General features: G+C 44.8%; 2 protein-coding genes across 2 annotated transcripts in view; one reads left to right on the top strand and one right to left on the bottom strand.

Moving 5' to 3' along the window:
* Window positions 1–10,196, top strand: part of LOC140198380 (tumor necrosis factor ligand superfamily member 13B-like) — a 47,802-nt gene extending 37,606 nt beyond the window's left edge. The window contains exon 6 of the mRNA XM_072259476.1: window positions 1,968–10,196. Coding sequence (XP_072115577.1) covers window positions 1,968–2,086 — 119 coding nt within the window. The 3' untranslated portion in view covers window positions 2,087–10,196. The remainder of the gene's footprint in view (window positions 1–1,967) is intronic.
* Window positions 10,197–22,009: 11,813 nt separating this feature from the next.
* LOC140197297 (transmembrane protein 217-like) lies at window positions 22,010–22,798 on the bottom strand. The gene has a single exon (XM_072257234.1). The coding sequence runs from the start codon at window positions 22,796–22,798 to the stop codon at window positions 22,202–22,204; it is 597 nt and encodes a 198-aa protein (XP_072113335.1). The 3' UTR covers window positions 22,010–22,201.
* Between the last annotated feature and the right edge of the window lie 4,638 nt (window positions 22,799–27,436).

Genomic DNA, 27,436 nt, shown 5'->3' with positions numbered 1-27,436 from the left:
ACATTGATTGTGTGTCTTCAGGCTCCTGTACCTTCTCCCTGATGGTAGTAACGAGAAGAGGGTACGTCCTGGATGGTGAGGGTTCTCAGTGATGGATACCGCCTTTTGAAAATGTGCTTGATGTTGGGGAGGATTCTAGCTGTGATGGAGCCGGCTGGAGCCTACAGCCCTCTGCAGTCTCTTGTGATCCCGTTCACTGGAGCCTCCGCACTAGCGGGTGATACAACCAGTCAGAATGCTCCACACCGTACGTCTGTAGACATTTGCCAGATGTCTTTGGTGACAAACCAACTCTGCTCAAGCTCTGAGTGAAATATAGCCGCCAGCATGCCTTCTTTGTAGTTGCACCAATATGCTGGGCCCTGGAGATATCCTTGAGAAGCTGACTCCCCGGAACTTGAAGCTGCTCACCCTCCTCACTGCGGGCTCCTCGATGTGTTCCCTCGACTTCCCCTTCCTGAAGTCGGGGCGGCACGGCAGCGTGGCGGTTAGCACAGTGCTTTGCGGTCCAGGCGACCCAGGTTCGATTCCCACCACTGCCTGTTAGGAGTTTGTACGATCTCCCCGTCACTACGTGGGTTTCCTCTGGGTGCTCTGGTTTCCTCCCACAGTCCAAGACCTACTGGTTGGTAGGTTAATTGGTCATTGTAAATTGCCCCGTGATTAGACTAGGATTAAAATCTGGGGATTGATCAGCAGTTGGAAGGGCCTTTTCCACACTGTACCCCAATAAATAAAACATAAGAAGTCCTCAGTCAGTTCCTTGGTCTACCTGACGTTAATGTTACATTTTATTTGTGGGATGTAAAACCTAAATCGACTGAGGTTTTAAGTCTAGGAGACACACTCTTAAACAATTAGTCATCCACACTCCTTCTTAACTTGGCTACAAAGGGCTGGGGAGACCCAATGAAGGCCACAGGAGTCACACGGGCCTGGGTCACCAGGGACCGAGGGCTGGAGGCGAGGTGGCCCTCCTGAGATTGGAGGCCCCTCTATGTGAGTGAGTTGGTGGGTGGCTGGGAAGGGGACTTATTACGCTGTCTTTTTCTTGTTGCCTTATTGTTGTTACTTGTGTTGTTCTGTTGAGCTTGGTGGACGTGCTATGTTGGAACCAGAATGTACGGTGACAATTGTGGGCTGCCCCCCAGCACACACTGAGGTTGTGTTGATTGTTAACCTCACAACGCCACTTCACTGTCTGTTTTGATGTGCGTGTGATAAATAAATCTGAACCGGAATCAATATATCACACAGAATGTAAACAGGCCTTCTCAATTTGTGGTGATCAATTGTTGTATCCTACACTAATCCCACTGTATTGTTGCCACTAACGTTCAGGGCAGCAATGAAGGTCCTCCATCTCTGTCTCTATAGAAGGATTCTTCATTGCTGTTTCCATAACAGTTTTGTTTTACGGGTTAGGATTCATAGTCCTGAGCTGAACCCCTGAACCTGGACTACTCTTAGTCTGGCCTCTACCTTTTGACCTGCTTGGCACTGATGACCCTACCAAGAGCTAAAGCACAAGGTGCTGACTCCAGCCAACGTAGCTCTCTGGGTCATTGAAGCACACAAGTCTCCAAACCCTACGACAAGGTTGTGGTTCTCTTGGAAGTCTTCAGGTAAACACCTGGGGAAATTCACAATTAACTAACCAACCCACACACCTCCGGGATGCAGAAGGAGACACAGTGAGGATCCACAAACTTCACAAATACAGCACTAGGGGGTCAAGGATGAACCTAGATCGCTGGAGTTGTGAGACAAAGGGTCTACTTAGCGGCCACGCTGGGCTGGCTTCCCAACCACGGGAAGGCATTTCCAACCCTGACCCTGTGTGTTGTCAGAATGGCCTGAAAACTGAGGCCTCAGGCGTGATAAGTTAGGCGCACCCACAGGAAGGGAACTAGAGTGAATTGGATTGGACCTAACCCATACATTTCTTCTGTTCTCTGTTGTTGAAGGTATCTATAAGCTGCAGAAAGGTGACACCATAGAACTGGTCATCCCTCGTAACTCCGCGAGAGTCTCTAAGGAGAAAGACTCCACCTTCATGGGACTGTTGAAACTGGGGCCTACTTAATGGAGTTCTCCACAAGCAGCACCTGTCCCCACAATTCGTCCCGCTGGCTCCTGCAATGTTCCCAAATGCACGTTGTTTTCCCAACACGCTGTAGCCAAGTTAGGAAGGAATGTGGCAACAAGATGAGGTGCCCTGCCTTATCAGTTAGCCCACAGATAGAAAAAGGTGTGTGTCTCTGTCACCGGGTTTGAAGTCCAGCATAAAAACCATTTGCTCCACTGATGGCCTCAGGTAAGGGAACCTGCCATCCTTTACCGTGTGGGACTTCAGGCCCCTTGAACTCCCACCTTCTCTCTGAAATGGCCAGTCCCTGGAATCATAGAGCTGTTCAGCACAGAAACAGGCCCATTATGTTTTGTAACTCCAAAACATAAAACATGGAGTCTGGGGTAACGTGTATGTATTGTTTTTACTTTCAGTGTAGCTCACACTTATAATGTAGTGGCGTGATGACGTATGCCATTTCCATACTTTTACATATAACCCATAATGAATTATGTAAACGACAAAAGATGCTTAATTAAACAATATATTTACAATATTACTCAACTATTATTGAAATATTAAATACATAAGGCCCTTCAGCCCAATTTGTCTACCTGAGTAAATTGCCTGCATTTGAGGCCATAACACAATAGGACGTAGGAGCAGAAGTAGGTCATTCTGCCCATCGAGTCTGCTCTGCCATTTGATCATGGCTGATCCATTTCCCTCTCTGCTCCATTCTCCTGCCTTCCCTGCATAACCTTTCACACCCTGACTTATTATGAATCTATCAATCTCCTCCTTAAGTATACCCGAAGATCTGGCCTCCACCACCATTTGTGGCAACAAATTCCACAGATTCACCACCCTCTGGCTAAATAAATTCCTCCTAATTTCTGTTCTAAATAGACATCCCTCTATTCTGAGGTTGTGCCCTTTGGTCCTAGACTGTAGGAAACATCATTTCCACACCAATTCTGTCTAGGCCTTTCAATATTCGATGTTTCAGTGAGATCCCTCTCCCCATTCTTCTGTATCCCTGTGAGTCCAGCCCCAGAGCCATCAAATATTCCTCATATGATAAGCCTTTCAATGCCAGAATCATTTTTGTGAACCTCCTTTGACCCTCTTTGATGTCAGCATATCCTTCCTTAGATAAGGGGCTCAAAACTGCACACACTGCTCCAAGTGAGGCCTCACCAGTGCCTTATAAAGCCTCAACATTGCGTCCTTGTTTTTATACTCTAGTTCTCTTGAAATAAATGCCAACATTGCACTTGCCTTCATCACCACCGACTTAACCTGCAAATTAATCTTTAAGGAATTCTGCACGAGGACTCCCAAGTCCCTTTGCACCTCAGACCTTTGAACTTTCTTCCCATGACCATACGTTTCTCAACACTGTATTCCATCTGCCACTTCTTTGCCCAGTCTTTTAAGTTAAGTTCTTCTTCAGCATTCCTGTTTCCTCACCACTATCTGCCCCTCCACCTATCTTCATATCATTCGCAAACTTGTCCACAAAGCCATCAATTCCATCATCCAAGTCATTGACATATAACGTAAAAATAATTGATCCCAACACAGACCCCTGTGGAGCAGCACTAGTCACCGGCAGACAGTCAGAAAAGGCTTCCTTTATTCCCACTCTTTGCCTTCTGCCAATCAGCCGATGCTGTATCCATGTTAGGATCTTTCCTATATACCATGGGCTTTTATCTTGCTAAGCAGTCTTAAATGCAGGACCTTGTCAAAGGCCTCTGAAAATCCAAGAACACCACATCCTCCGAGTATTCATTGTCTATCCTGCTTTTCCATGCTGATTACAGCCTATTTTATCACATACCTCCAAGTACGGCAAAACCACATCCTTAACAATTGACTCCAACATCTTGCCAACCACTGAGGTCCGACTAACTGGCCTATAATTTCCTTTCTTCTGTTCCTCTCCTTTCTTGAAGAGTGGAGTGACACTTCCAATTTTCCAGTCCTCCAGAACCACTCCAGAATCTAGTGATTCTTAAAAGATCATTACTAATGCCTCCATAACCTTTTCAGCCACCTCTTTCAGAATCCTGGGATGTACACCATCTGGTCCAGGTGATTATCTACCTTCAGATGTTTCAGCTTCCCTAGCAACTTCTCCCGGATAATAGCAACGACACTCATAACTGCCTCCTGACACTTTCAAAGTTCCGGCATACTGCTAGTGTCTTCCAGAGTGACGACTGATGTAAAATACTTATTCAATGCATCTGCCATTTCCTTGTCCCCCATTATTATCTCTCCAGAATCATTTTCCAGTGTAGTTGATTCCCCCAATGGGCTCAACTACAAGCTGCTCTAAAAAACCACCTCAGGCATTCCACAAGTTCTCTTTCTTTGGATCTAAACTCAGCACCAGCCTATTTTTCCCAATCTACCTGCATATTGATATTCTCCTTGCCTATTGTAACATTGGCCTTTTGGCATGCATTTTCTATCTTCCTTTGTCATTTGTAGCCCACATCCTGGCTACTGTTCAGAAGCTTGTATGAAACTCCCACCAGGGTTTCTTCACCCTTGCAGTTCTTTAACTCTACCCACAATGATTCTACATCTTCTGATACTGTGTCATCTCTTTATAAGGATTTGGCTTAATTTTTACCAACAGAGCCACTGTATCCCCTTTGCCTACCTGCCTGTCCTTTCAACACAATGTGTATCCTTGGATGTTAAGCTCCCAACCATAATCTTTTTTCAGCCATGACCCAGTGATGTATAATATTTGCATTTAACTATAAAACCTTCAGTCCTGTATTCATTACCCTTTTCAATTTTGTCCCCACGTTACACTGCAACTCATCCCATGGAATGTAATTCTGCTCTATCATCTGCCTGTCCGTCCTGATAGTTTGTCTGCACACTGCCTCTGTTTGCTACCAACCGCCCCATCACTCTGGTTCCCATTCCCTGCCAAATTAGTTTAAAGCCTCCCAAACAGCTCTAACAAATCTGCTTGTAAGGATATTGGTCCCCCTCAGGTTCAGGTGTAACTCATCCCTTTTGTACAGGTCATACCTTCCCCAGAAGGGATCCCAACGATCCAAAGATCTGAAACCCTGCCCCCTGCTCCAGTTCCTCAGCCACGCATTCATCTGCCAAATCATCCTATTCTTACCCTCATTGATGCATGCTACAGCAGCAATCCAGGGATTACTACCCCTGAGTCCTGCTTTTCAGCTTTCTAACTAACTCCTTAAATTCTCTCTTCAGGACCTCCTCCCTTTACCTACCTCTTACTTTCTCTTCCTTCAGTTAGTCCTGACGAAGGGTCTCGGACTGAAACGTCGACTGTACCTCTTCCTAGAGATGCTGCCTGGCCTGCTGCGTTCACCAGCAACTTTGATGTGTGTCCCTTTACCTACCTATGTGATTGGTGGCCATATGCAACAAGACTTCTAGCTGCTCACCCTCTCCTTCAGAATGCTGTGGAGCTGATCCAAGACGCCCCTGACCCTGGCACCTGGGAGGCAACATACCACCTGGATGTCTCTATCGTGTCCACAGAATCTCCTGTCTACTCCACTAACTATGGAATCCCCTATCACTACTGTAGTCCTCTTCTCCCCCCCCCCCACTTCTGAGTCACAGTGCCAGAGACCCAGTCACCTGCAACAGCCCCCACCCCAGTAGGACATCCCCCCGACAGTATCCAAAGTGGTATACTTATTACTGAGGTGAATGGTCACCGAGGAACTCTGCACTGGCTGCCCATTTCCTTTCACTCTTTTGACAGTCATACAGCTACCTGCCTCCTGCAATTTGGCTCATATACATAAGACCATATGGACAAAATTAGGCCATTCAGCCCATCGAGTCTGCTCTGCCATTCCATCATGGCTGATCTATTATCTGTCTCAACCCTACACTCTTGCCTTCTCCCCATAATCTTTGACTCCATTACTAATTAAGAACCTATCAACCTCCACTTTAAATATACCCAGTGACTTGGCCTCCACAGCAGTCTGTGACAATGAATTCCACGTTCACCACCCTCCAGCTAAATAAATTCTTCCTCATCTCTGTTCTAAAGGGTTTCCCTTGGATTCTGAGATTGTGTCCTCTGGTTCTAGACTCACCCACTGTAGGGAATATCCTCTCTACATCCATTCTATCCAGGCCTTTCACTATTCAATAGGTTTCAATGAGATCCTCCTGAACCTTTCCTATCCATGTACTTTTTAAGTGTTCATTCCAAATGCCTTTTAAATGTTTACTCCCCTCCATAGATGCTGCCTGACTTGCTGAGATTTTCTGGCACTTTGTGCTGCTTGTAACTAAACTTGTCTCTCTCACTTCCCCGGGCAGCTCGATCCACATACCGTCCATGTGAAAGACTTGCCCCTCACGTTCCCTTTAAGTCTTTCACTGTGCTCCTTAAGCTTATGCTCTCTCCTTTTAGACTCTCCTAGATAAAGGATCAAAGAACAAGTATTCACCACATGCGTTTACATGTATTAGGAAATTGTTATAGTGTGTTGGCACAACATTCGACAATTATAAAGAATAAAGAATTATATAAAAATAGAGGTTAAAGTATAGATATGAAATAAAATGTCCATAAATACATATAAACACTGTACCAGCATGTATTTAAATTGTAAACAGCATTTTAATGTGGTTTAGAGTGTTTACAGCTCAGTTCAGTGACTGAGGTAACAGATAGAGGGGTTAGTAACTACAGTGGTTGATCAGGTTAACTGCCTGGGGGAAGAAACTTTAAAGATGGCGTGAAGTTTTTGTTTTAGTAGCTCTCTAGCACTCTCCAGAAGGGAGCTTTTGGAAAAGGCAGTTTGCTGGGTGGGTAGTGTCCGCAATGATTTTTCCCGCCTGCTTCCTTGTCCTAAACTAAACACATGCAAGTCCTGCAGTGATGGTAGACTGCAGCCACTTTCCTGCTGTCTTAGTAATTTGCTGTAGTCGTACATTGTGAGCGGATGCTGCACCAAACTGGACTGATGTGAGGATGGCGGTGCAGAATTGCACCAGTATGCTCCAAGGAAAAGGGAATTTTACCAACTGCTGCAAGAAGTACGTTCTCTGCCAAGCATTTTTGTGAATGAGGGAGATATCGTCTCCCTCATGAGGTTCTGCAAAATAATGATGTCCTGGAATCTGAATGTTGGAATGGTGCTAACTGTAGAGTTGTTAATGATCAACATTCACGCCTTCTAATTTTATACACATCTCTAAGGTCACTCCGCAGCCTCCTCCACCCCAGGGAAAAGGGTCCCACAGCCTGATTTTGAGCAAGAGCTGATGACATGTTGTCCAGCGACAAATTCTCTACTCTCGTTCTGGGACGCTGCTCTCACTTGTTCCATGGAAATCTGAAATTCTGTTCCTAAGTCACCTCTCCTCAAAGTTCAAAGTGCAAAGTAAATTTATTATCAAAGTCACACAAGTCTGAGTTTCATTTTCTTGCTGCCATACTCAATGAATCCATTAACCATCACTGAATCAATGAAAGACCGCACCAACTTAGGCATTCAATCAGTGTGCATAAGACAACAAACTGTGCAAATGCAAAAAGAAAGAAATAATAATAATAACTAAGCAGTAAGTATTGAGAATGTAAGGTGAAGAGTCCTTGAAAGTGAGTCCATAGGTTGTGAGAACGTTTCAATGAAGGGGCAAGTGAAGCTGAGTGAAGTTTTCCACTTTGATTCAAGAGCCTGATTGTTGAGGGGTGATATCTGTTCCTGAATGTGGTGGTGCAAGTCCTGAGGCCCCTGTACCTTCTTCCTGATGACAGCAGGGAGAAGACAGCATGACCTGGGTGATGGGGATCTCTGATGATGGTTGCTGCTTTCCTGCGATAGCGTTTTGTGTAGATGAGCTCAGTGATGGGGAGGGCGTTATCCATGATGGCCAGGTCATATCCACTATAAGATCTTCTATTCAAGGGCATTGGTGTTTCCATACCATAATTCATAACTGCACCTCCGTGCTTCTTCACCCCACCAAAGGCCACCTTAAATAGACCAGCCCTTAAATCATAGATTTGGCCCCAGTCTCACATCTGCTCACAATAAAATTGGCAGGCATCAGTGTAATGGACACCATTCTATTGGATCAATGGAATTAGTGACTGGATGGTGACTAAGACCCTGGGGGCAGTGGTGAGTGAGAGTGAGTAATTCCTACCACTTCCTACTCTTTCTACTTCAGAACCATCAGCTCTGGTTGGTTGGTACATTAGACTGGGATCACATGCCCTCCTGATCCATCTCCCCTCCTCACCATTGGACATCTGGATGTTTGTCCTCATTAACACAAGAGATTCTTCAGATACCTGAAATCAGGAGCAACACACGCACATAAAATGCTGGGGGAACTCACAGGTCAGGCAGCATCTATGGAAACCAAGACCCTTCATCAGGACCCTGTTCATCCCCATGGCCTTTTCTGAGTTGTCATGACCAATTGGGAAAACATCCAACCTCTGTTCTCAAATTGGATGGCAGACAGGAACAGGCCTGGTATCTCAGGCTAAGATCAATGGTCCAAAAGTACAGGTTCAAACTGCACCAAGGCAGAAGGGTAAGTTTAAACTTAGTCACATAGTTGTAGAGTTATACATCACAGGCATAAGCTCTTCAGCCTGATTCATCCAAGCTAACCAATATACCTTCTAAACTATTCCCATTTGCCTGCATTAAACCTTTCCTATACACGACCTCTCCAGGTGTCTTTTAAATATTATTAATGTACTTGCCTCAACTTCCTCTGGCAGTTTGTTCCATGTGTGGATCACTGTCTGGGTGAAAGAGTTGCTCCTCAGATTCCTATTAAATTTCTCCCAGCCACCCTCACCTTAAACCTACGAAGTTCCCCCGCGTGCCCATTGGCGCATCAGGTGTCAACTTTGCCATTTCCATAGTGCTTGTCTGGTTTTGCAAGGCTGAGCTGCTAGCTCGATGCTCAACCCACCATGGATGGACAAGGGTGCAAGGAGCTGGCCAGATTCGAACCGGGGACCACTCCTCCCGAAGGCCACTAAACCACCGGCTACAAACCTATGCGCTCTGGTATTTTGGTTCCTCAGCACTGGTGAATGCTATGAGCATTCACCCTGTCCATGTCCCTCATGATTTTGTACACATCTAGAAGATCATGCCTCAAACTCATATACTCTGGTGAATAAACTCTCATCCTGTTCATGTTCTCTCTATAACTCAGTCGCTTGAACCCTGTCGACATCCTCGTGACCCCCCTTCTCCCCTCCACACTCATTCCTGCTTATAACAGGGTGACCAAAACTGAATGAAATATTTCAAATATTGTTGAACTGCAATTTAGGGCATTAATTTTATTTTCTGAGGCCCTCCACTGGTCACAGTCGACCATGGATGTTGCATCCTAGCAGTCTACGTGATACGCAAGCCAGGGCAGTAGGATACAGAGAGGAGGATACGAGCTCCCCCTCTCCGTGCATCTGATGGACCCAAGAGGACAGCAGAGGCCAATAGTTTGGTACCAGCAGCGTCGTAGGAGTTGCCAGGTCAGCGTTGAGCTCAACATGGGACTCCAGCTCCGAATTTTCCCTTGGGGTTTACTTCTGAAGCCTCTCCGTGAGTGGCTATAGCCGCGAGTGAGTGGAAGTCTGAGATCGTAGCTTTCCTTCTCCTGAATGAGCTGCCAGCCGTAGCTGACAAACTCCATCTCCCTGAAGTGACTGGTTTTAAGGCACCAGTAACCCTCCTTCTCCTGTCAGTAGGAATGGCTCTTGTAACCCATCATTCATTGACCCCCATAGTTAGCATCACGGTTATCCCACCATCCTCTAGTTAACCCTCGGAGAAACACTCCAGTTAACCCAACAGCCCTTGCATTGGGTAACTCCACACTCCCCTAGTTACTGAGTTAACTCTGCCATCCAATAGCTGAGCCTGCAGACTCACAGACTCTTGACCTCACAAAATACCTCATTATGACCTTGTACCTTACTGTTTACCTATACTTCACTTTCTCTGTAGCTGTTACACTTTATTCTGTGTTCTGTCATTGATTTACCTTGTTCTATCTCAATACCATGTGTAATGAGTTGATCTGTGTGAGCAGCATAAAGACAAGTTTTTCACTGTACTTTGGTTCATATGACAATAATAAACCAATTCTATATTCAGCTGAGCAGAGGAGGATTTATTTGACTGTGAGACCATACTATCTTTGCACCACAATGTGTGTGTGGCAACACTTGTGGCTGCTTCCAAAACATCCCTGGGCGCAGAGTCGCAGAGTCATAGAGGAGTACAGCACAGAAACGGGCCGTTCGGCCCATCTAATCTATGCCGAACTATTTAAACTGTTTACTCCCATTGACCTGAACTGGGACCATAGCTTCCATACCCCTACTATCCATGCACCCCAACCAAGCTTCTCTTAAACCTTGAAATCGAGCTTGCATGCACCACTTGCGCTGGTAGTTCGTTCCACACTCTTATGATCCTCTGAGGGAAGACGACTCCCCTCATGTCCCCTTCAAACTTTTCACCTTTCACCCTTAACTCATGGCCTTTGGTTGTTGTTCCACCCAACCTCAGTGGAAAAAGCCTGCCTGCATCTACCCTATCGATATCCCTCATAATTTTGTATACCTCTATCAAATCTCCTCTCAATCTTATACATTCCAAGGAATAAAGTCCTAACCTATACAGTCTGTCCATAGAATTCAGGTCCTCCAGTCCTGGCAACATCATTGTAAACTTTCTCTATACTTTTTCAACCTTATTTATATCTTTCCTGTAGGTAGGTGACTAAAACTGCACACAGCACTCCAAATTAGGCCTCACTAACTTCTTATACAACCTACAGGTCTTATACAACTTCAACGTGACATCCCACCTCCTGCATTCAGTACTTGCATTTATGAAGGCCAATGTGCCACAAGCCTTCCTTACAACCCTATCTACCTGTGATGCCACTTTCAACGAACGATAGACCTAGATCCCAGATCCCTTTGTCCTACCACACTCCTCTGTGCCATACCGTTCACTGTGTAAGACTACCCTGCTGTGTTGGTTATTAATGCAAACAACACCTTTCAGTCTATGTTTCGAAGCACATATGACAAATAAATCTGAATCTGACTCCAGATCCACCAATGAAGTTGAATCTTAACCACACCCTCAACTGAAGGGTAATTATGGATGGGCAATAGATGCTGGCATCGGCATTTCCTGAATGAATTTAAAAAGTTCTTCTTTCTCTCATGCCTGTACAATCAGATCTATCCCGGTCTCACTGGTATCTCATACTTGGTGATCTTTCACTCAGAGACTTCTTATCCCCTTCTGTACATGTTTGAGGTGTTAAGGAGTTCTTGGCAGGGTTATTCTGGAGATAATCCTAAGAACAACAAGAAAGTGATTCCCCAGGGGTTAAAATTTCTATTTTCAAATTGTTGACAGGGCTGAGGGCATTTAATACAGGTCATGGACACTCTAATAATCCAGTGTTGACTCATAAAGTAACACACACAAAATGCTGGAAGACTCAGCAAGTTAGGCAGCATTCATGGTCAGGGAATAAACTGTTGATATTTTGAGCCAAGATCCTTCACCAGGAGTCTAAAACCAGTGTTCCTGACTTAAATAAGGACTATTCCAAAGTTATCTTTGTCTAGACTGTATACAGGTTGGGGTGAGTGGATTAACAGGAGCAGATATTCAAGAAGCTGATTTATAACGTTCGGTGAAATTATCTCAATTACAAAGAGGAGTTCAATGAGAAAGATGACTGACAATGGAGTTCAAGGGAAATGTCAAATCAAAGCCCTTAAAAGATGACAGGGGCTAGCTGTAAAACGCAGGAGCAGAATCTAGGCAATTTGGCCAGTTGAGTTTGCCAGCCCATCAAGATTGCTGCCCTATTCGATCAAGGCTGATTTAATTTTCTTCTCAAACTCATTCTCCTGCTTTCTCCCCAGAACCCTTGATGCCCTGACTAATCAAGAAAAAGCCTACAGTAGCTAGAGAGCAGGGAACTGGGAATGTTTTGGGAAGCAGCTACAAGATGAAGAGCTAAATCAGATGAGAAATGTTGGTCATCAGAGAAAGATTGCGGGTACAGGCACTATCAAAACAAAAAGTAAGAGCATTCTATGGATATGGAAGGGATGTGGTTCATTTCCCGCCGCTGTCTGTAAGGAGTTTGTACGTAGAACATGGAAGAGTACAGCACAGGAACAGGCCCTTCTGCCCACAATGTTGTGCCAAACCAGCTAAAAAGTAAATCAAAACCACCCTCAAACTAATCCCTCCTACCACACAATGTCCCTATCCCTCCATTTTCCTCATGTTCATGTGCCTAGCTCCCTTGTGTTCGCACGGGCTTCCTCCGGGTGCTCTGGTTTCCTCCCATATTCCAGAGACGTACGGGTTAGGGTTAGTAGGTTGTGAGCATGCTTTACTGGTGTCGGAACTGTGGCAACACTTGCAGGCTGCTCCCACTGCATTCTCAGACTGTGCTGGTCGCTGTTGCAAACAACGCATTTCACTGTACGTTTTGGTGTTCCATAAGCATGTCTTGTCTCTGTGAGAGGAATCTCACCCTCCCAGTGGTAAAAAAAAATTAACAAAGGCTGTACAAATGATGTACCTCAGTGGTAAACACTGAACTAGGCGATGCACAGACCATTAATCCAATTGACCATCCAACTGGGGGTAATTGGACAGTCTTGGCTCGTTGGGCCAGAAGAGCCTATTACCTTGGTGTGGAGGGTTCCATAGGTCAGGGTCGCCCATGGATGTTGTGTCCTGGCTGTCTAGATATGCAAGCCTGAGCAGTACAATATGGAGAGCAAGCTATTGACAACGTAGCAAGCTCCCCCTCTCCACGCATCTGATGAACCCAAAGGAACAGCAGAGACCAATACAGTTTGGTACCAGTGGTGTCACAGGAGTTGTCCGTCGGCGATGAACTCAATACAGGGCTGCCTTCGGGACCCCTGCTCTGGATATTTTCCTTGGGCTTTACTCCGGAAGCCTTCCCATGAATGGGTACGGCCGCAAGGCAGCAGAGGTTTGAGATCACGGCTGACTATAAAAATAACAAAAAAATTAATACAAGGTAGACAGCTAAGGTAACCGTGGGACCTCTGAAGTATACAATAGGGGAATGGGCGACTACAAACAAGGAAATGGCACACGTTAATGAGGAGTAAAAAGAATACCACAAATCTCCCAAAGATAGCAGAGTCAGAATCGGGTTTAATATCACTGGCATATGTCGTGAAATTAGTTAACTTTATGGCAACAGCACAAAAAAATACCTGCGGGGGAATAAACAGTCAATGTTTCGGGCCGAGACCCTTCATCAGGACTCCATCCGGATTGTGTGTGTTTTTCCCAAAGATAATAGATGAGTTAGTTTGATGGGCCTGTTAGAACTTGCAGCAGTTGGGGGACAGGGTACTGGAGAAGTAAATGGGACTAAAGGCAGACAAAATTAGAGGTATACAAAATCATGAAGGGTATACATAGGGGAAATGCAAGCAGGCGTTTTGGAGCTAGAGGTCATAGGTTAAGAGTGAAAGGTGGAATATTTAAGGTGAACCTGAGGGGGGAACTTCTTCATTCATTTGGTGGTCAGAACATGGAATGAGCTGCCAGTGGAAGTAATGGATGCGGGTGTGATTGTGGCATTTAAGAGCAGTTTTGATAAGTACACAGTTGGATAAGTACAATGCGGGTTGATTGGACTGCGCAGAATAATAATTCAGCACAACTACAGGAGCCAAAGGGTCTGCTTGTGCAAACACAAGGAAATCTGCAGCTGCTGGAAATCCAAAGCCACACACACAAAATGCTGGGGGAACTCAGCAGGTCAGGCCACATCTATGGAAATGAATAAACAGTCCATATTTCAGGCCGAGACCCTTCTTCAGGACTGGAAAGGAAGGGGAAAAGTCAAATTAAGAAGGTAGGAGGAGTGGGGGCAGAAGCACAAGGTGGTAGGTGATAGGTGAAACTGGGAGAGGAGAAGAGGCTGAAGTGAAGAGCTGGGAAGTTGATTGGTGAAAGAGAAAGAGATAAAGGGGTGGAGGAGGGGGAATCCGATAGGAGAGGACAGAAGACCATGGAAGAAAGGGAAGGGGGCATTAGAGGGAAGTAACACACACAAAAAAGTTGCTGGTGAACGCAGCAGGCCAGGCAGCATCTCTAAGAAGAGGTACAGTCGACATTTCGGGCCGAGACCCTTCATCAGGACTAACTGAAAGAAGAGATAGTAAGAGATTTGAAAGTGGGAGGGGGAGGGGGAGATCCAAAATGATAGGAGAAGACAGGAGGGGGAGGGATGGAGCCAAGAGCTGGACAGTCGATTGGCAAAGGGGATATGAGAGGCTGGAGAAGGGAGAGGATCATGGGATGGGAAACCTAGGGAGAGAGAAAGGGGGAGGGGGGGAACCCAGAGGATGGGCAAGGAGTTATAGTGAGAGGGACAGAGGGAGAAAAAAGAGAGAAAAAAAGGGGAAAGAAAAAATAATAAAGGAAGGAAGGAAGGAGGGAGGGAGGGAGGGATGGGGTACGAGAGGGAGGTGGGGCGTTAACGGAAGTTTGAGAAATCAATGTTCATGCCATCAGGTTGGAGGCTACCCAGATGGAATATAAGGTGTTGTTCCTCCAACCTGAGTGTGGCTTCATCTTTACAGTAGAGGAGGCCGTGGATAGACATGTCAGAATGGGAATGGGATGTGGAATTAAAATGTGTGGCCACTGGGAGATTCTGCTTTCTCTGGCGGACAGAGCGTAGGTGTTCAGCAAAACGATCTCCCAGTCTGTGTCGGGTCTCGCCAATATATAGAAGGCCACATCGGGAGCACCGGACGCAGTATATCACCCCAGCCGACTCACAGGTGAAGTGTCGCCTCACCTGGAAGGACTGTCTGGGGCCCTGAATGGTGGTAAGGGAGGAAGTGTAAGGGCATGTGTAGCACTTGTTCCGCTTACAAGGATAAGTGCCAGGAGGGAGATCAGTGGGGAGGAATGGAGGGGACGAATGGACAAGGGTGTCGCATAGGGAGCGATCCCTGCGGAAAGCGGCGGGGTGGGGGGGGGAAGATGTGCTTAGTGGTGGGATCCTGTTGGAGGTGGCGGAAGTTACGGAGAATTATATGTTGGACCCGGAGGCTGGTGGGGTGGTAGGTGAGGACAAGGGGAATGCAGCTTACTTAAGGAAGAAATACACTCTGTGGCCATTTTATTAGGTACACCTGTTTGTTAATACAAACATCTAATCAGCCAATTTCATGGCAGCAACTCAACGTATAAAAGCATGCAGACATGGTCAAGGGGTTCAGTTGTTGTTCAGATCAAACATCAGAATGGGGATGAAATGTGATCGAGGTGAATTTGACTGTGGAATGTATGTTAGTGTCAGGTGGAGTTGTTTCAGTATCTCAAAAACTGCCGACCTCCTGTGATTTTCATGCACAACAATCATTAGAGTTTACAGAGAATAACGAGAAAAACAAACAAAAAATCCAGTGAGTGGCAGTTCTGTGGGCGTAAGTGCCTTGTTAAAGAGGTCAGAGGAGAATAACCAGACTGGTTCAAGCTGACAGGAACACAACAGTAACTCAAATAACCACACATTGCAACAGACTGGGTGGTGGGGTGGAGATATGTCTCTACCAAAGGAGGTGTAAGGCACTCCTTCCCTCCGCCAGCCAGCAGGTCACCCTTGGGCAAGGTGTAGCACCTGCTTAGCCCCCCGATCAGGGTCATGTGAATCCATGGGAACAGGTGGTGGATGGTCGTATGAGCAGCTGGTGCATATCCCAATTCCTGGTTATGCGACCACTGACACTAGGCAGACAGTCTCTGAAGAGTATTGATAATGGTTGGGGTCACCTGTCTTGTAAAGACACTGCCTAGAAGAAAACCTCTGGAGAAAAATTTGCCAAGAATAATCGTGGTCATGGGAAGACCATGATCACCCACATCATACGACACGGCACATAACGAGCAAACAACAGTGGTGTGCCGAAGAGCATCTTGGTACGCACAACACATCGAACCTTGAAGCAGGTGGGCTACAGAACTGGAAGCCCTCACCAGTTTCCACTCCTGTACCTAATAAAGTGGCGACTGAGTGCAAAGAAACGAAGTCAAGCTGCCTTGTGAAAGGTACGTTTACTGGAGTTCTTGAAGGATGTGACAGGCAGAGTCAGTGGAGCAGATCCTGAGGGTTTCGTGGTTTTGGATTTCCAGAAGGCATTTGACAAGATGCCACAAACAGTTCTGAGCTCGTGGCACCCGGGGATATGTGTTAGCATCTTCCATCTATCACATGGGTGACAGAGAGTTGGAATGAATAAGCCTTCATCGGGCTGGGACGATGTCACTGGCGGAGTGTCCCAGGAGGACAGCTTGCCCCTCACTTACATATCTATTTATATTTGTGACCTGGAGTTTGCCAATGACACTAAAATAGGTGGGAGTGCATGCTGCAGAGAGGATATTTGTTCTCTGAAACAGGATACAGATAGACTGAGTGGGCGGACGAAAACTTGGCAAGTGAAATTCAATGCAGGGAAAAAGTGCGAGCTTGTGTGTGTGTGTGTTGGTGGGGAATCAAGAGGCAGTCTATTACCAAACAGTACAGAAAGATCTGGGCAGTCTCGACCACAAATCACAGAAATTCAGCAGGCAATTGTAACAGGTAGCTGGGAATGCAGATCATATGGGTCTGAGCTTCAAAATAGAAAAGCACTGTTATAATTGTACAGTGTACCGGTGAGGCTACACCCGGGGTACTATGTAATTGATCCCCTGACAGGATTAGAAGTGACTTATTTGGGATATACGAGTCATTTATTAAGGGATATACTAGTGTTGGAGGCATTCCAAAGGAGATTCACTAATTTGTGGGGCAAAACGTTTGCCCTATCATGAGCAGCTGAAGTAGTTGGATTTGTATTCTTTAGCAGAAGGGAGGGGTGATCTATTTAAACAGTTAAGTCCTAAGAGGGCTTGACAGATGATTCCACTAGAGGGAGGGTCTGAGAGAAAGGAGATATAGTTACAAGATAAGGAGGCAGTCATATAAAGCTGAGGTGCATTGCAGTTTCTTCTCAGAATCTCTGGAATTCTCTACCCCGTAGGATTGTAGAGGCCAGATCACTGTAGGGACTTAAAGAGGACATGGATAGATTTCTGAAAGGTCGGGAAATTCAGGGCACTGAGGAACTGGCATAGAATTGGCCCAGAATGTTGTGCAAACATTTTTACCTACTCTAAGCTCAATCTAACCCTTCTCTCCCACATAGCTCTCCATTATCTATCAACCATGTGCCTATATATCTGTCTCTACCACCAGCCCACCAACTTTAAGTGAAGAACTTACCTCTGACATTCTTCCCCCCATATTTTCTTCCAATCACCTTAAAGTTATGACCCTCCCCCCTTTGTATTAGCTATTTCTGTCCTGGGAAAAGGTTTCTGGCTGTCCACTCCATCAATGCCTCTTATCAAGTGCACCTCTATATCACGTAGTTATTTATTTATTGAGATAGAGCATGGAGTAGGCCTGCCCAATCCTTCAAGCTGTGCTGACCACCAACCCTGATTTAATCCTAGTCTAATCATAGGTCAATTTACAATGACCAATCAACCTACCAACCTGTACGCCCATTGCCCACATGATGATGGGGAGAACGGCAAACGCCTTACACGCAGTGGTAGGGATTGAATTCAGGTCACCTGTACTGTAAAGGATTGTGCTAACCACTACACTACCGTGCCACCAACTTATTTCTCATCCTCCTTCTCTCCAAAGAGAAGAGCCCTACCTCTCTCAACTCTATCCTCATAAGACATACTCTCTAATCCAGGTAGCATCCTGGTAAACCTCCTCTGCATCCTTCCTATAAAGTTCAAAGTAAATTTGTTATCAAAGTACATTTATGCATATCACCACGTACTACCTTGATAATAATTTTTTGCAGGCTTTCACAGTAGAACAAAGAAATGCAATGGAATCAATGAAAAACTACATACAAAGAAAGACAGGCAAACAACTAACGTGCAGAAGAAGACAAAGTGTGCATCAGTAGATAGATAGACAGACAGATTAATAAATTAATAGATAATACTGAGAACATGAGTTGTAGAATCCTTGAAAGTGAGTCTTTTGGTTGTAGACTTAGTTCAGAGTTGAGTGGAGTTAAGTTATCCACGCTGGTTCAGAGCCTGTTGGTTGTAGGGTAATAACTGTTCCTTAACATAGTGTGGTGGAACCAGAGGCTCCTGTACCTTCTGCCCAAGAAGAGAGCATGGCCTGGATGGTAGGGGTCCGTGATGGGATGCTGCTTCCTTGTAATTGTGCTCAGTGGAGGGGAGGTCTTTTTCTGTGATGGACTGGGCTGTGTACACCTATTTTGGTAGGCTTGTTCATTCATGGGCATTGGTGTTTCTATACCAGGCCATGTTGCAAACAGTCAGGATACCCTGCATTGTGCACTTATAAAAGTGACCGACTCCTCTCCCCTCAGATGCTGCATGGCTGAATGCGTCCTTCCAGCTGCTCCTTCCTTTAGTCCATCCTTGACTACATCTCCATTGTCAATACTTCACCGCCTTATAAACCTCTGTCCATAATCCTTCCTTCATCCAGGGTTCTCGCCATCTGCCAGTCACTAGCTCTTAATATTCCCTGCTGCTTCAGAGCTTATTACCTACCCACGTTAAACACCCCCACTTCCATCCTTCACTGTTCCTCCCGTCCCAATAAATTCTTCTCTCCAACCCCAGGATGCCCAATTTTTATCATTAGGGGGAGGGAGGGAATGTTGGCTCAGACCATGAGAGGCCTGCATTGGGCATTTTCATGCCTTACAAGGCGCAGATTGGAAGTCTGTGTGGGGCGCCACTCCTCGCACAGACTAGAGCAATGTGTGATTAAGTGCCTTGCTCAAGGGTACAAACACGCTGCCACAGCTGAGGCTCGAACTAGCAACCTTGAGGTAACTAGACAAATGCCTTAACCACTTGGCCACGTGCCCAACACAAATTATAATTAGAATCATGTTTAATATCATCAGCATATGTCATACTGTAACTTACAGTCAGTATATATAAGTTAAATTAAATAAGTAGTGCAAAAATGGAAATAAAAAAGTATTGAGGTAGTATTCATGGGCTCATTGTCCATTCAGAAATCAGATGGCAGAGGGGAGGAAGCTGTTCCTGAATCACTGTGTGTGTGCCTTCGGGCTCCTGTACCTCCTTCCTGAAGGTAGCAGTGAGAACAGGCATGACCTGGCTGATGGAAGTCCTTGATGATGGATGCCAACTTTGTGAGGCATCGCTCTTTGAAGATGTTCTGGATGCTACGGAGGCTAGTGCCCATGATGGAGCTGACTGAGTTTACAACTTTCAGCAGATTATTACGATCCTGAGCAGTAGCATCCCCCACCCACAACCAGACAGTGATGTCGCCACCTAGAACGCTCTCCACGGGACATCTGTAGAAATTTGTAAGTGTTTTTAGTGAAATCTCTTCAAACTCCGAATGACATATAGTCGCTGTCTTGCCTCCTTTGTAGCTGCATCGATATGCTGGGTCCAGGTTAGATCCTCAGAGATATTAATACCCAAGAAGTTGCTCACCCTTTCCACTTCTAATCCCCCTGCGAGGATTGGTGTGTGTTCCCTCGTCTTACCCTTTCTGAAGTCCACAATCAGCTCTTTTGTCTTACTGATGTTGAGTGCCAGGTTGTTGCTCGGACACCAGTCAACCATCTGATCCATGTCACTCCTGTACACCCTCTCGTTACCATCTGAAATTCTGCCAACAATGGTTGCATCATCAGCAAATTTATAGATGGTGTTTGAGCTGTGACTAGTCACACAGTCATGTGTATACAGAGAGTAGAGCAGTGGGCTAAGCAGACATCCCTGAGGTGCACAATTGTTGAGTGTCAGTGAGGTGGAGGTATTATTTCCAATCCGCAGATAGTGCTCTTTTTATACCTTTCCTCACTGCCATTCTTTACCCAACATTCCTCACCCTCCAATATTTCCACCTCCAACCCTCTATTCCCCCCCCCATCACATCTCCTACTCCAATATTCCCCTGGCTCTGAACTTCCTTGCCCCATTACTCACCCCATCCTTTGCCCATTATTTCCTATTCCCAATCACTGTCGGATATCCCTTTTCCAGCCTCATTCGACCTCCCTGCTCCCTGTAGTTCCCCTCCCTACCACTGCATGCATTCTTTTCTTGTCCTAAATACCTCCCTTTCCCACCCTATCCTCTGTTTCCTCATGCTAATATCACTCACTCCCTCCTAATCCCATTCCACCCTAACATCTCCCACTCCCAACAAACAGATCAAAATTTCCTACCACTTTGCCCCCTTTATGTTGCCTTAAATGCCTATGGAGTGGCATGGTAGCGTAACAGTTTACAGCACCAGGTCCAATTGCCCTCATTGTCTCTGTAAGAGTTTGTAGGCTATCCTGGACCAAGAGTTTCCTTCAGGTTCTCCGGTTTTCTCCCACTTTCCATAGACATACAACATTAGTATTAGTAACTTAGCGTTAGTAAGTTGTGTGCATGCTACATTGGTGCCAGAAGTGTGGTGATACTTGTGGGCTGCCCCCAGCACATCCTCAGACTGTTGTTAGTCACTGAAGCAAACGATACTTTGTTGTATGTTTTGATGTACTTGTGACAAATAAAGCTAATCTTTAACCTTTACCTCCATTATTGTCCATAACTCCATACCCATTTATCGATACCCTTCTCTAGCTTCCAAAATTCCTAACTTTACTCCCAGTTTCTGCCTCCCACTCTCCCTAGAACTTAATATGTGCTGCTCACACCAAGTTCATTTCCTTCCCTACCCCAACAGCCCCATTCCTCTCTATCCATCACCTATATTTACACCTTTCCCATTGCATATTCCCTCTTCTACTCCACCCAAAACTGCCCACTCCCTACCTGCGCCCAATGTTTCTTTCTCTCTGCCTGGAATTTTCCCCTTCTCCATCCTTTCTCATGTTCGAGAGCCCCCACCCCGGTCTCCAAAATGCTGCTCTCACCTATCACCCTGCCAACTTATACCCTTCCCCTCCACTACATTTTTATTCTAGCCTCTTCCTCCCTTCCTTTCTGATCCTGATGAAGGATCTCGGCCCGAAAGTCGACTGCTTATTCCCTATCATAGATGCCACCTGACCTGCTGAGTTCCTCCAGCATTTTGTGAGTGCTGCTCCACACTGCTCAGTAGGTTAGGCAGCATCTGTGGAGAAATATTTCAGATCATTGGCCTTGCACAGGAACAGTTACCTCTGTCCACCTTTCCACGCACGCTACCTGAGCTGCAGAATATTTCCAGCAATCTCAAACTTCCCATAAACATAAGATTCTACAAATGCTGGAAATCCAGAGTAACACACACAAAATGCTGGAGGAACTTAACAGGTCAGGCAACATCTATATAGAGGAATAAATAGCTGACGTTTCAGACTGAGAGTGCTTTTGTCCTGAGGGTCAGCCTGAAATGTCCACTGTTTATTCCTCTCCATTGATGTTGCCTGACCTGCTGAGTTCCTCCAATACTTCGTGTGTGTTATACTCATACTTCTAATTACCATACGATAAAGGAGCAGAATTAGGCCATTCGGCCCATCGAGCTTGCTCTGCCATTCTACCATGGCGGATTTATCATCCCCATTCTCCGGTCTTTTCCCTATAACCTTTGATGCCCTGTCTAATCAAGAACTTATCGTCCTCCGCTTTAAATATACCCAATGACTTGGCCCCCACAGCATTGAGGAATTCCCCTGCAGAGTTAAGTTTGGGAATTTCTAACTCTGGGAATGAATACACATAGAAAAACTGAGACCCTGCAGAGAAAAACATTTTTTTCCATAGTTGCCAGAATTGGAACACCAGCATTTAACACAGGTAACAGGCATCTCCATTTGCCAACAATGATTAAATCCCTGTACCCACCTACAGCATGTCAACTGAATGAGGCAGTCCCCATATGAAACGTTTACGAGAAAAGAACATTGTGCTTGTTGGCAGAAATGCAGAGTATCTTGTCATCTGCCAGTTCATTCCCCGCCCCTCACACTCCCATCTCCACAACATTTCCAAACTTGAGTTTTGGTGGGGCTTTTTTCTTGATTTTTGATGGGTCCTCTGCCATTCTGCGGATTCTGTACAGCTCCACCATGTGCCTGGTCAAGAAAAATAGCCAGTAGATCTGCAACAATATGCGGAAAACCAGCCCAAAACACTCCAGGACATACATGGTTTTGATTAGGTTTTTGTGGTTAGGAAATGAAACAACGAGGAGGCATATGTGTCCAATCTCATATAAGAAGATCCATACGATGTAGCCTGCTACTCCCCAGAAAATCTTCTTCCAGATACACAAAAACAGGATAAAAACTGCAAAGATGCCCGCACCAATAAGGCCCATTGTTATGTAGCAGTATAACTCAAAAGACATTATAAATGCACTTCCATCTACCTCTGAACTTGTGAGGTTTGTCAACGCTATATAATAGCGCAAATTTCCAGACTCGAAGATGAGATGTATAGTTGATGTAATCAGTGTAAACATTCCAGCAACAATTGTCCCCTCTTTAGCACTCAGTCCACAAACATTACCGCCCAAAAGTCTCTTGATTCCATTCCAGAAGGTACGAATGTTTATCATTTTGCTCTTGGGGAACTCTACAACCTTCTGAGGATAGAGAGGCTTCTCCTGCGTCCAGTTGCAACAGGGAGCATGGCAAATAGAGAACTGAAACAAATTATACAACAAATGTCAGTATCGCTGATTCCACCACAGGCTAATTCTGATTTGGAACAAGTCATACGTTACAACCAGGGATCGTTTTTAAGAAAAGTTTACTTTGCCACATAGTATGTGGACTGTATTTTTCTCAGTGTCACCTTGTGGGTCTGTGTGTCCTTGGATTGTTTACCTGTTATGTCTAATTGTTTGTCTTTGCACTAGCCCTGGGTTTTCACTGTGTGTTACAGGTGTCTCATTTGGGGTCACGGGGATTGTTAAACTCCCTTTGTATTTATCAGTTGCATTCAATTTGTGGTAATTGAATTAGCACGGTTTTCCCAATGTCCGAGTGTATTTCAGGGGAGCCAACCCCTCTTTGTTGGATCATTATGGATCGTTGTCAGGTGAAACTCAGACTGAGTTTTTCTGTGTGATAGCCATTCATCAATATTTCACATAGTTTGCCTGATCTCTTGTTAGTTTCTGTAATAAATCTTTAGCTTTCTTTTAATTGCCAAAGTCTCTGTGATTCTTACACTTGAGTTCACTGGTGACCCTCACCATATGATTTATTTATTTTTTTTATCTAGAAGTTAGAGGAACAGACAGGAGGTTCTGTGGATGAGAACAAGATTCACGGATGGTATGTTGCCTCCCAAGTGCCAAGGTCAGGGACATCTCAGATCAAGTCCACAGCATCCTTAAGTAAGCAGCCAGAGATTGTCATCCACGTCAGTACCAATGACATGGGTAGGAAGGGTGACAAGGGGCTGCAAAGTGAGTTAGGAGCTAAGATAAAGGACAGACCCCCAGTGCTGTGATCTCAGGATTGCTTTCTGCGCCACACGCTAGTGAGGCCGGAAATAGGAAGATATTACAGTTCAACATGTGATTAAGGAGAAGGTTCAAGGAGAGGGAGGGCTTCAGGTATTTGGATCATTGAGTTCTCTTCCAAGGAAGGTGGGACTTGTACACCTGGGACAGTGTGCACCTGAACCAGAGGGGGACAAATATCCTTGCGGGAAGGTCACTAGCATGGTGGGACTGATGTTCTGAGTTGTGTATACTTCAATGCAAGGAGTATTGTAGGAAAGCTTGGGGCATGGATCAGCATGTGGAATTACAGCATTGCAGCCATTAGTGAGACTTGGTTGAATGAGGGGCAGGACTGGCAGCTCAATGCTCCAGGGTTCTGTTGATTTAGTGCTCAGACAGACTAGCGAGCTCATCTACTGCACCTATACGTGTGGAACAGAGGAATAAGAAAGACATGACCATGTTAATGGGATATTGTAAACCACCCAATAGTCCACAGGATTTAGAGGAAAACATTTTTAGATTACAAACTGTTGCAAAAAACATGAAGTTGTTATAGTAGGTGATTTTAACTTTCCACATATTGACTGGGACTCCCATATTTTAAAAGGGCTGGATGGGATAAAATTTGTCAAACGTGTTCAGGGAAGTTTCCTTAATTAATACAGAGGGCCCAACTAGACGGGTGCAATACTAGATCTCCTGTTAGAGAATGAGACAGGACAGGTGACAGAAGATTATGTAGGGGAATACTTTGCATCTAGTGATCATAATGCCATTAGATTCAATATATGGATAAGGATAGGTCTGCTTCTCAGGTTGAGATTCTAAATTGGAGAAAGACCAATTTTGATGCTATCAGAAAGAATCTGGCAAGTATGGATTGGGACAAGCTGTTTTCAGGCAAAGGTGTGCTTGGTAAGTGGAAGCCTTCAAAAGTGAAATTTTGAGAGTGGAGTTCGTTTGTTCCTGTCAGAATAAAAGACAAGGGTAACGGGTTTAGGGAACCTTGGTTTTTGAGAGATTTTGAGGCCCTGGTTAAGAAGAAGGAGGAATGTAGCAGGTATAGGTAGAAAGGGACAAAAGAGGTACTTGAGGAATGTAAGAAATACAGGAGAACACTCAAGAAGGAAATCAGAAGGTCTAAAAGAAGGCATGAGGAAGTGAAGGAGAATCCCAAAGGCTTCCATAGATATATTAAGAGCAAAAGGATAGCAAGGGACAAAATTGGTCCTCTTGAAAATCAGAGTGGACATCTTTGCATAGAGCTGAAAGAGATGGGGGGAGATCTTAGATTTTTTTGCATCTGTATTTACTTGGGAGACAAACACAAAGTCTATAGAAGTGAGGTCACGGTCCAGATACAGATTACAGAGGAGGAGGTGTTTGCTACTTTAAGGCAAATTAAGGTGGATAAATAAATTAGTGTTCACGATAGACTGATGTCCTATCTGTGGGGGAGTCTCTTACTCTCAGTCGCTTCACGCCATGGAAACCGGCATAAGCACCGGCCTGATGAGCCTATAAGGCTCGGGACAGACTTTAAATTTAACTTTAACTTTAACTAAATTAGTGTGGGCCTGACAGCTGTTCCTAGACTTTGTGAGAGGTTAGTGCAGAAATTGCAGGGCCTCTAGCAGAGATATTTAAAAACTCCTTAACAATAGGCGAGTTGGCATAGCATTGGAAGATCACCCATGTTTTCCCATTGTTTAGAAAAGGCTCTAAATATAAGCCAGGATATTATAGGCTGATGAGCCTAACATTGGTAGTAGGTAAGTTATTGGAAGGTATTCTGAGAGATGGATATAAGAGTATTTGGATAGATAGGAACTGATTAGGGATTGTCAACATGACTTTGTGCATAGTAGGTCATATCTAGTCAATATAAGAATTTTTGAGGAAGTTAACGGGAAAATTGATGAACACGTGGAATTTGACAAAGTCCTGCATGGGAGGTTGGTCAAGAAAGTTCAGTTGCTTGGTATTCAGGATAAGGTAGTAAACTGGATTGTGGAAGAGAGGGAGTAGATGGTTGCCTCTCTGATTGGAGGCCTGTGACAAGTAGAGTGCTGAATGGATTGCTGCTGGATCCATTGTTGTTTGTTATCTGTATCTCTGATCAAAATGATAATGCGGTAAACTGGATCAGCAAATTTGTGAATGACAAGTTTGGGGGTATAGTGGACAGTGAGAAAGGTTATCAAAGCTTACAGCAGGATATGGACTAGCTGGAAAAATGGGCAGAAAAATGACAGAAAACATTTAATGCAGACAAGTGTGAGGTGTTACCTCTTTGGGAGGACCAACCAGGGTGTGTTACATGGTGAGTGGTAGGTCAGTAAGGAGTACAGTAAAACAGAGGGATCTGGGAATACAGATCCACAATTCTTTGAAAGTAGTGGCACAAGTAGATAGGGCCGTAAAGAGAGCTTTTGGCACATTGGACTTCATAAATCAATGCATTGAGTACAGGAGATGGGATGTAATGTTGAAGTTGTACAAGATGTTGGTGAGGCCTAATTTGGAGTATTGTGTGCAGTTCTGGTCACCAACCTACAGGAAACATATCAATAAGATTGAAAGAGTGCAGAGAAAATCTACAATTACGTTGCTAGGACTTGAGGATTTGAGTTCTAGGGAAAGGTTGAACAGGTTCAGACTTTACTCCCTGGAGTGTAGGAGACAGAGGGGAGATTTGATAGAGATATATAAAATTATGAAAGGTATAGATAGAATAAATGCAAGCCGGCTTGCTCTACTGAGGTTGGGTAAGACTAGAACTAGAGGTCATAGGCTTAGGGTGAAAAGTGAAATGTTTATGGGCAACATGAGAGGAAGCTTTTTCAGTCAGAGCGTGGTGAAAGTGCGGAATGAGCTGCCAGCAGAAGTGGTGGACGCGAGGTCAATTTCAACATTTAAGAGAAATTGGAATGGATACAGGGATGGGAGGGATATGGAGAGCTATGATCCGGGTGCAGATCAATGGAACTAGGCAGGTTAATATGTTGTTCCATGACTATGACTCTGGAGATACAACACAGTAATGGACCCTTCCGAGCTAATGAGCCCATGCCACCCCATTACATTGTGACCAATTAACCTACTGACCGTACATTCAAGGTTCCAAGTACAAAGTGAATTTATTGTCTATTCCACCTTGGTAGTCTCCAACCTGATGACATGAATGTTGATTTCTCTCAACACAAGAAACTCTGTGGATTCAAAATGCTGGAAGAACTCAGGAAGTCAAAGAGCATCTATGGAGGGGAATAAACAGTTGACGTTTTGAGCAGAGACCCTTCTTTGTAACCCCTCACGAAAGGCACCAAAACTACCTAACTGGAATTTGTAAAAAAAATCAGATAACTTGGTTTATTATATGGACACGTTGGATTGGGATGTAGAATTGTTATTTTTTTCTTAGTTTAACTTTTCTATGCTTACTTGGATTTTTTTTACAATTATCTATAATTGTTCAGTGAACTTCTCAGCAAGTACAGTTGCTTCTGTATTTTTCTAGAAACTTAGTTTTCAGTTTGAATCTGGCTACTTTATAGGTTAATTGTATCACGGAAATTTTTGATTATCTCTGGTCCGAGTATGAGATGACCATGGCTGCTTTATTCGTTGTTCTCTCTGCCCATTCTTCACCCTTGTAACATTTAATAAACAGTAAACGGCAAGTTTTATGCCTCATTCTTGACGTCTGAACCTTTGGATCGCAAAAATACTTGGATC

This window comes from Mobula birostris, chromosome 5 (genome assembly GCF_030028105.1).
Source record: "Mobula birostris isolate sMobBir1 chromosome 5, sMobBir1.hap1, whole genome shotgun sequence".
Taxonomy (NCBI): domain Eukaryota; kingdom Metazoa; phylum Chordata; class Chondrichthyes; order Myliobatiformes; family Myliobatidae; genus Mobula; species Mobula birostris.
Note: the sequence above shows the minus strand (reverse complement) of the source record. Positions and strands in the feature narration are given on the sequence as shown.

What these genes read in the sequence shown, in the direction of transcription:
- LOC140197297 (XM_072257234.1), bottom strand. Translation starts at nt 22,798, where the DNA reads ATGATAAACATTCGTACCTTCTGGAATGGAATCAAGAGACTTTTGGGC.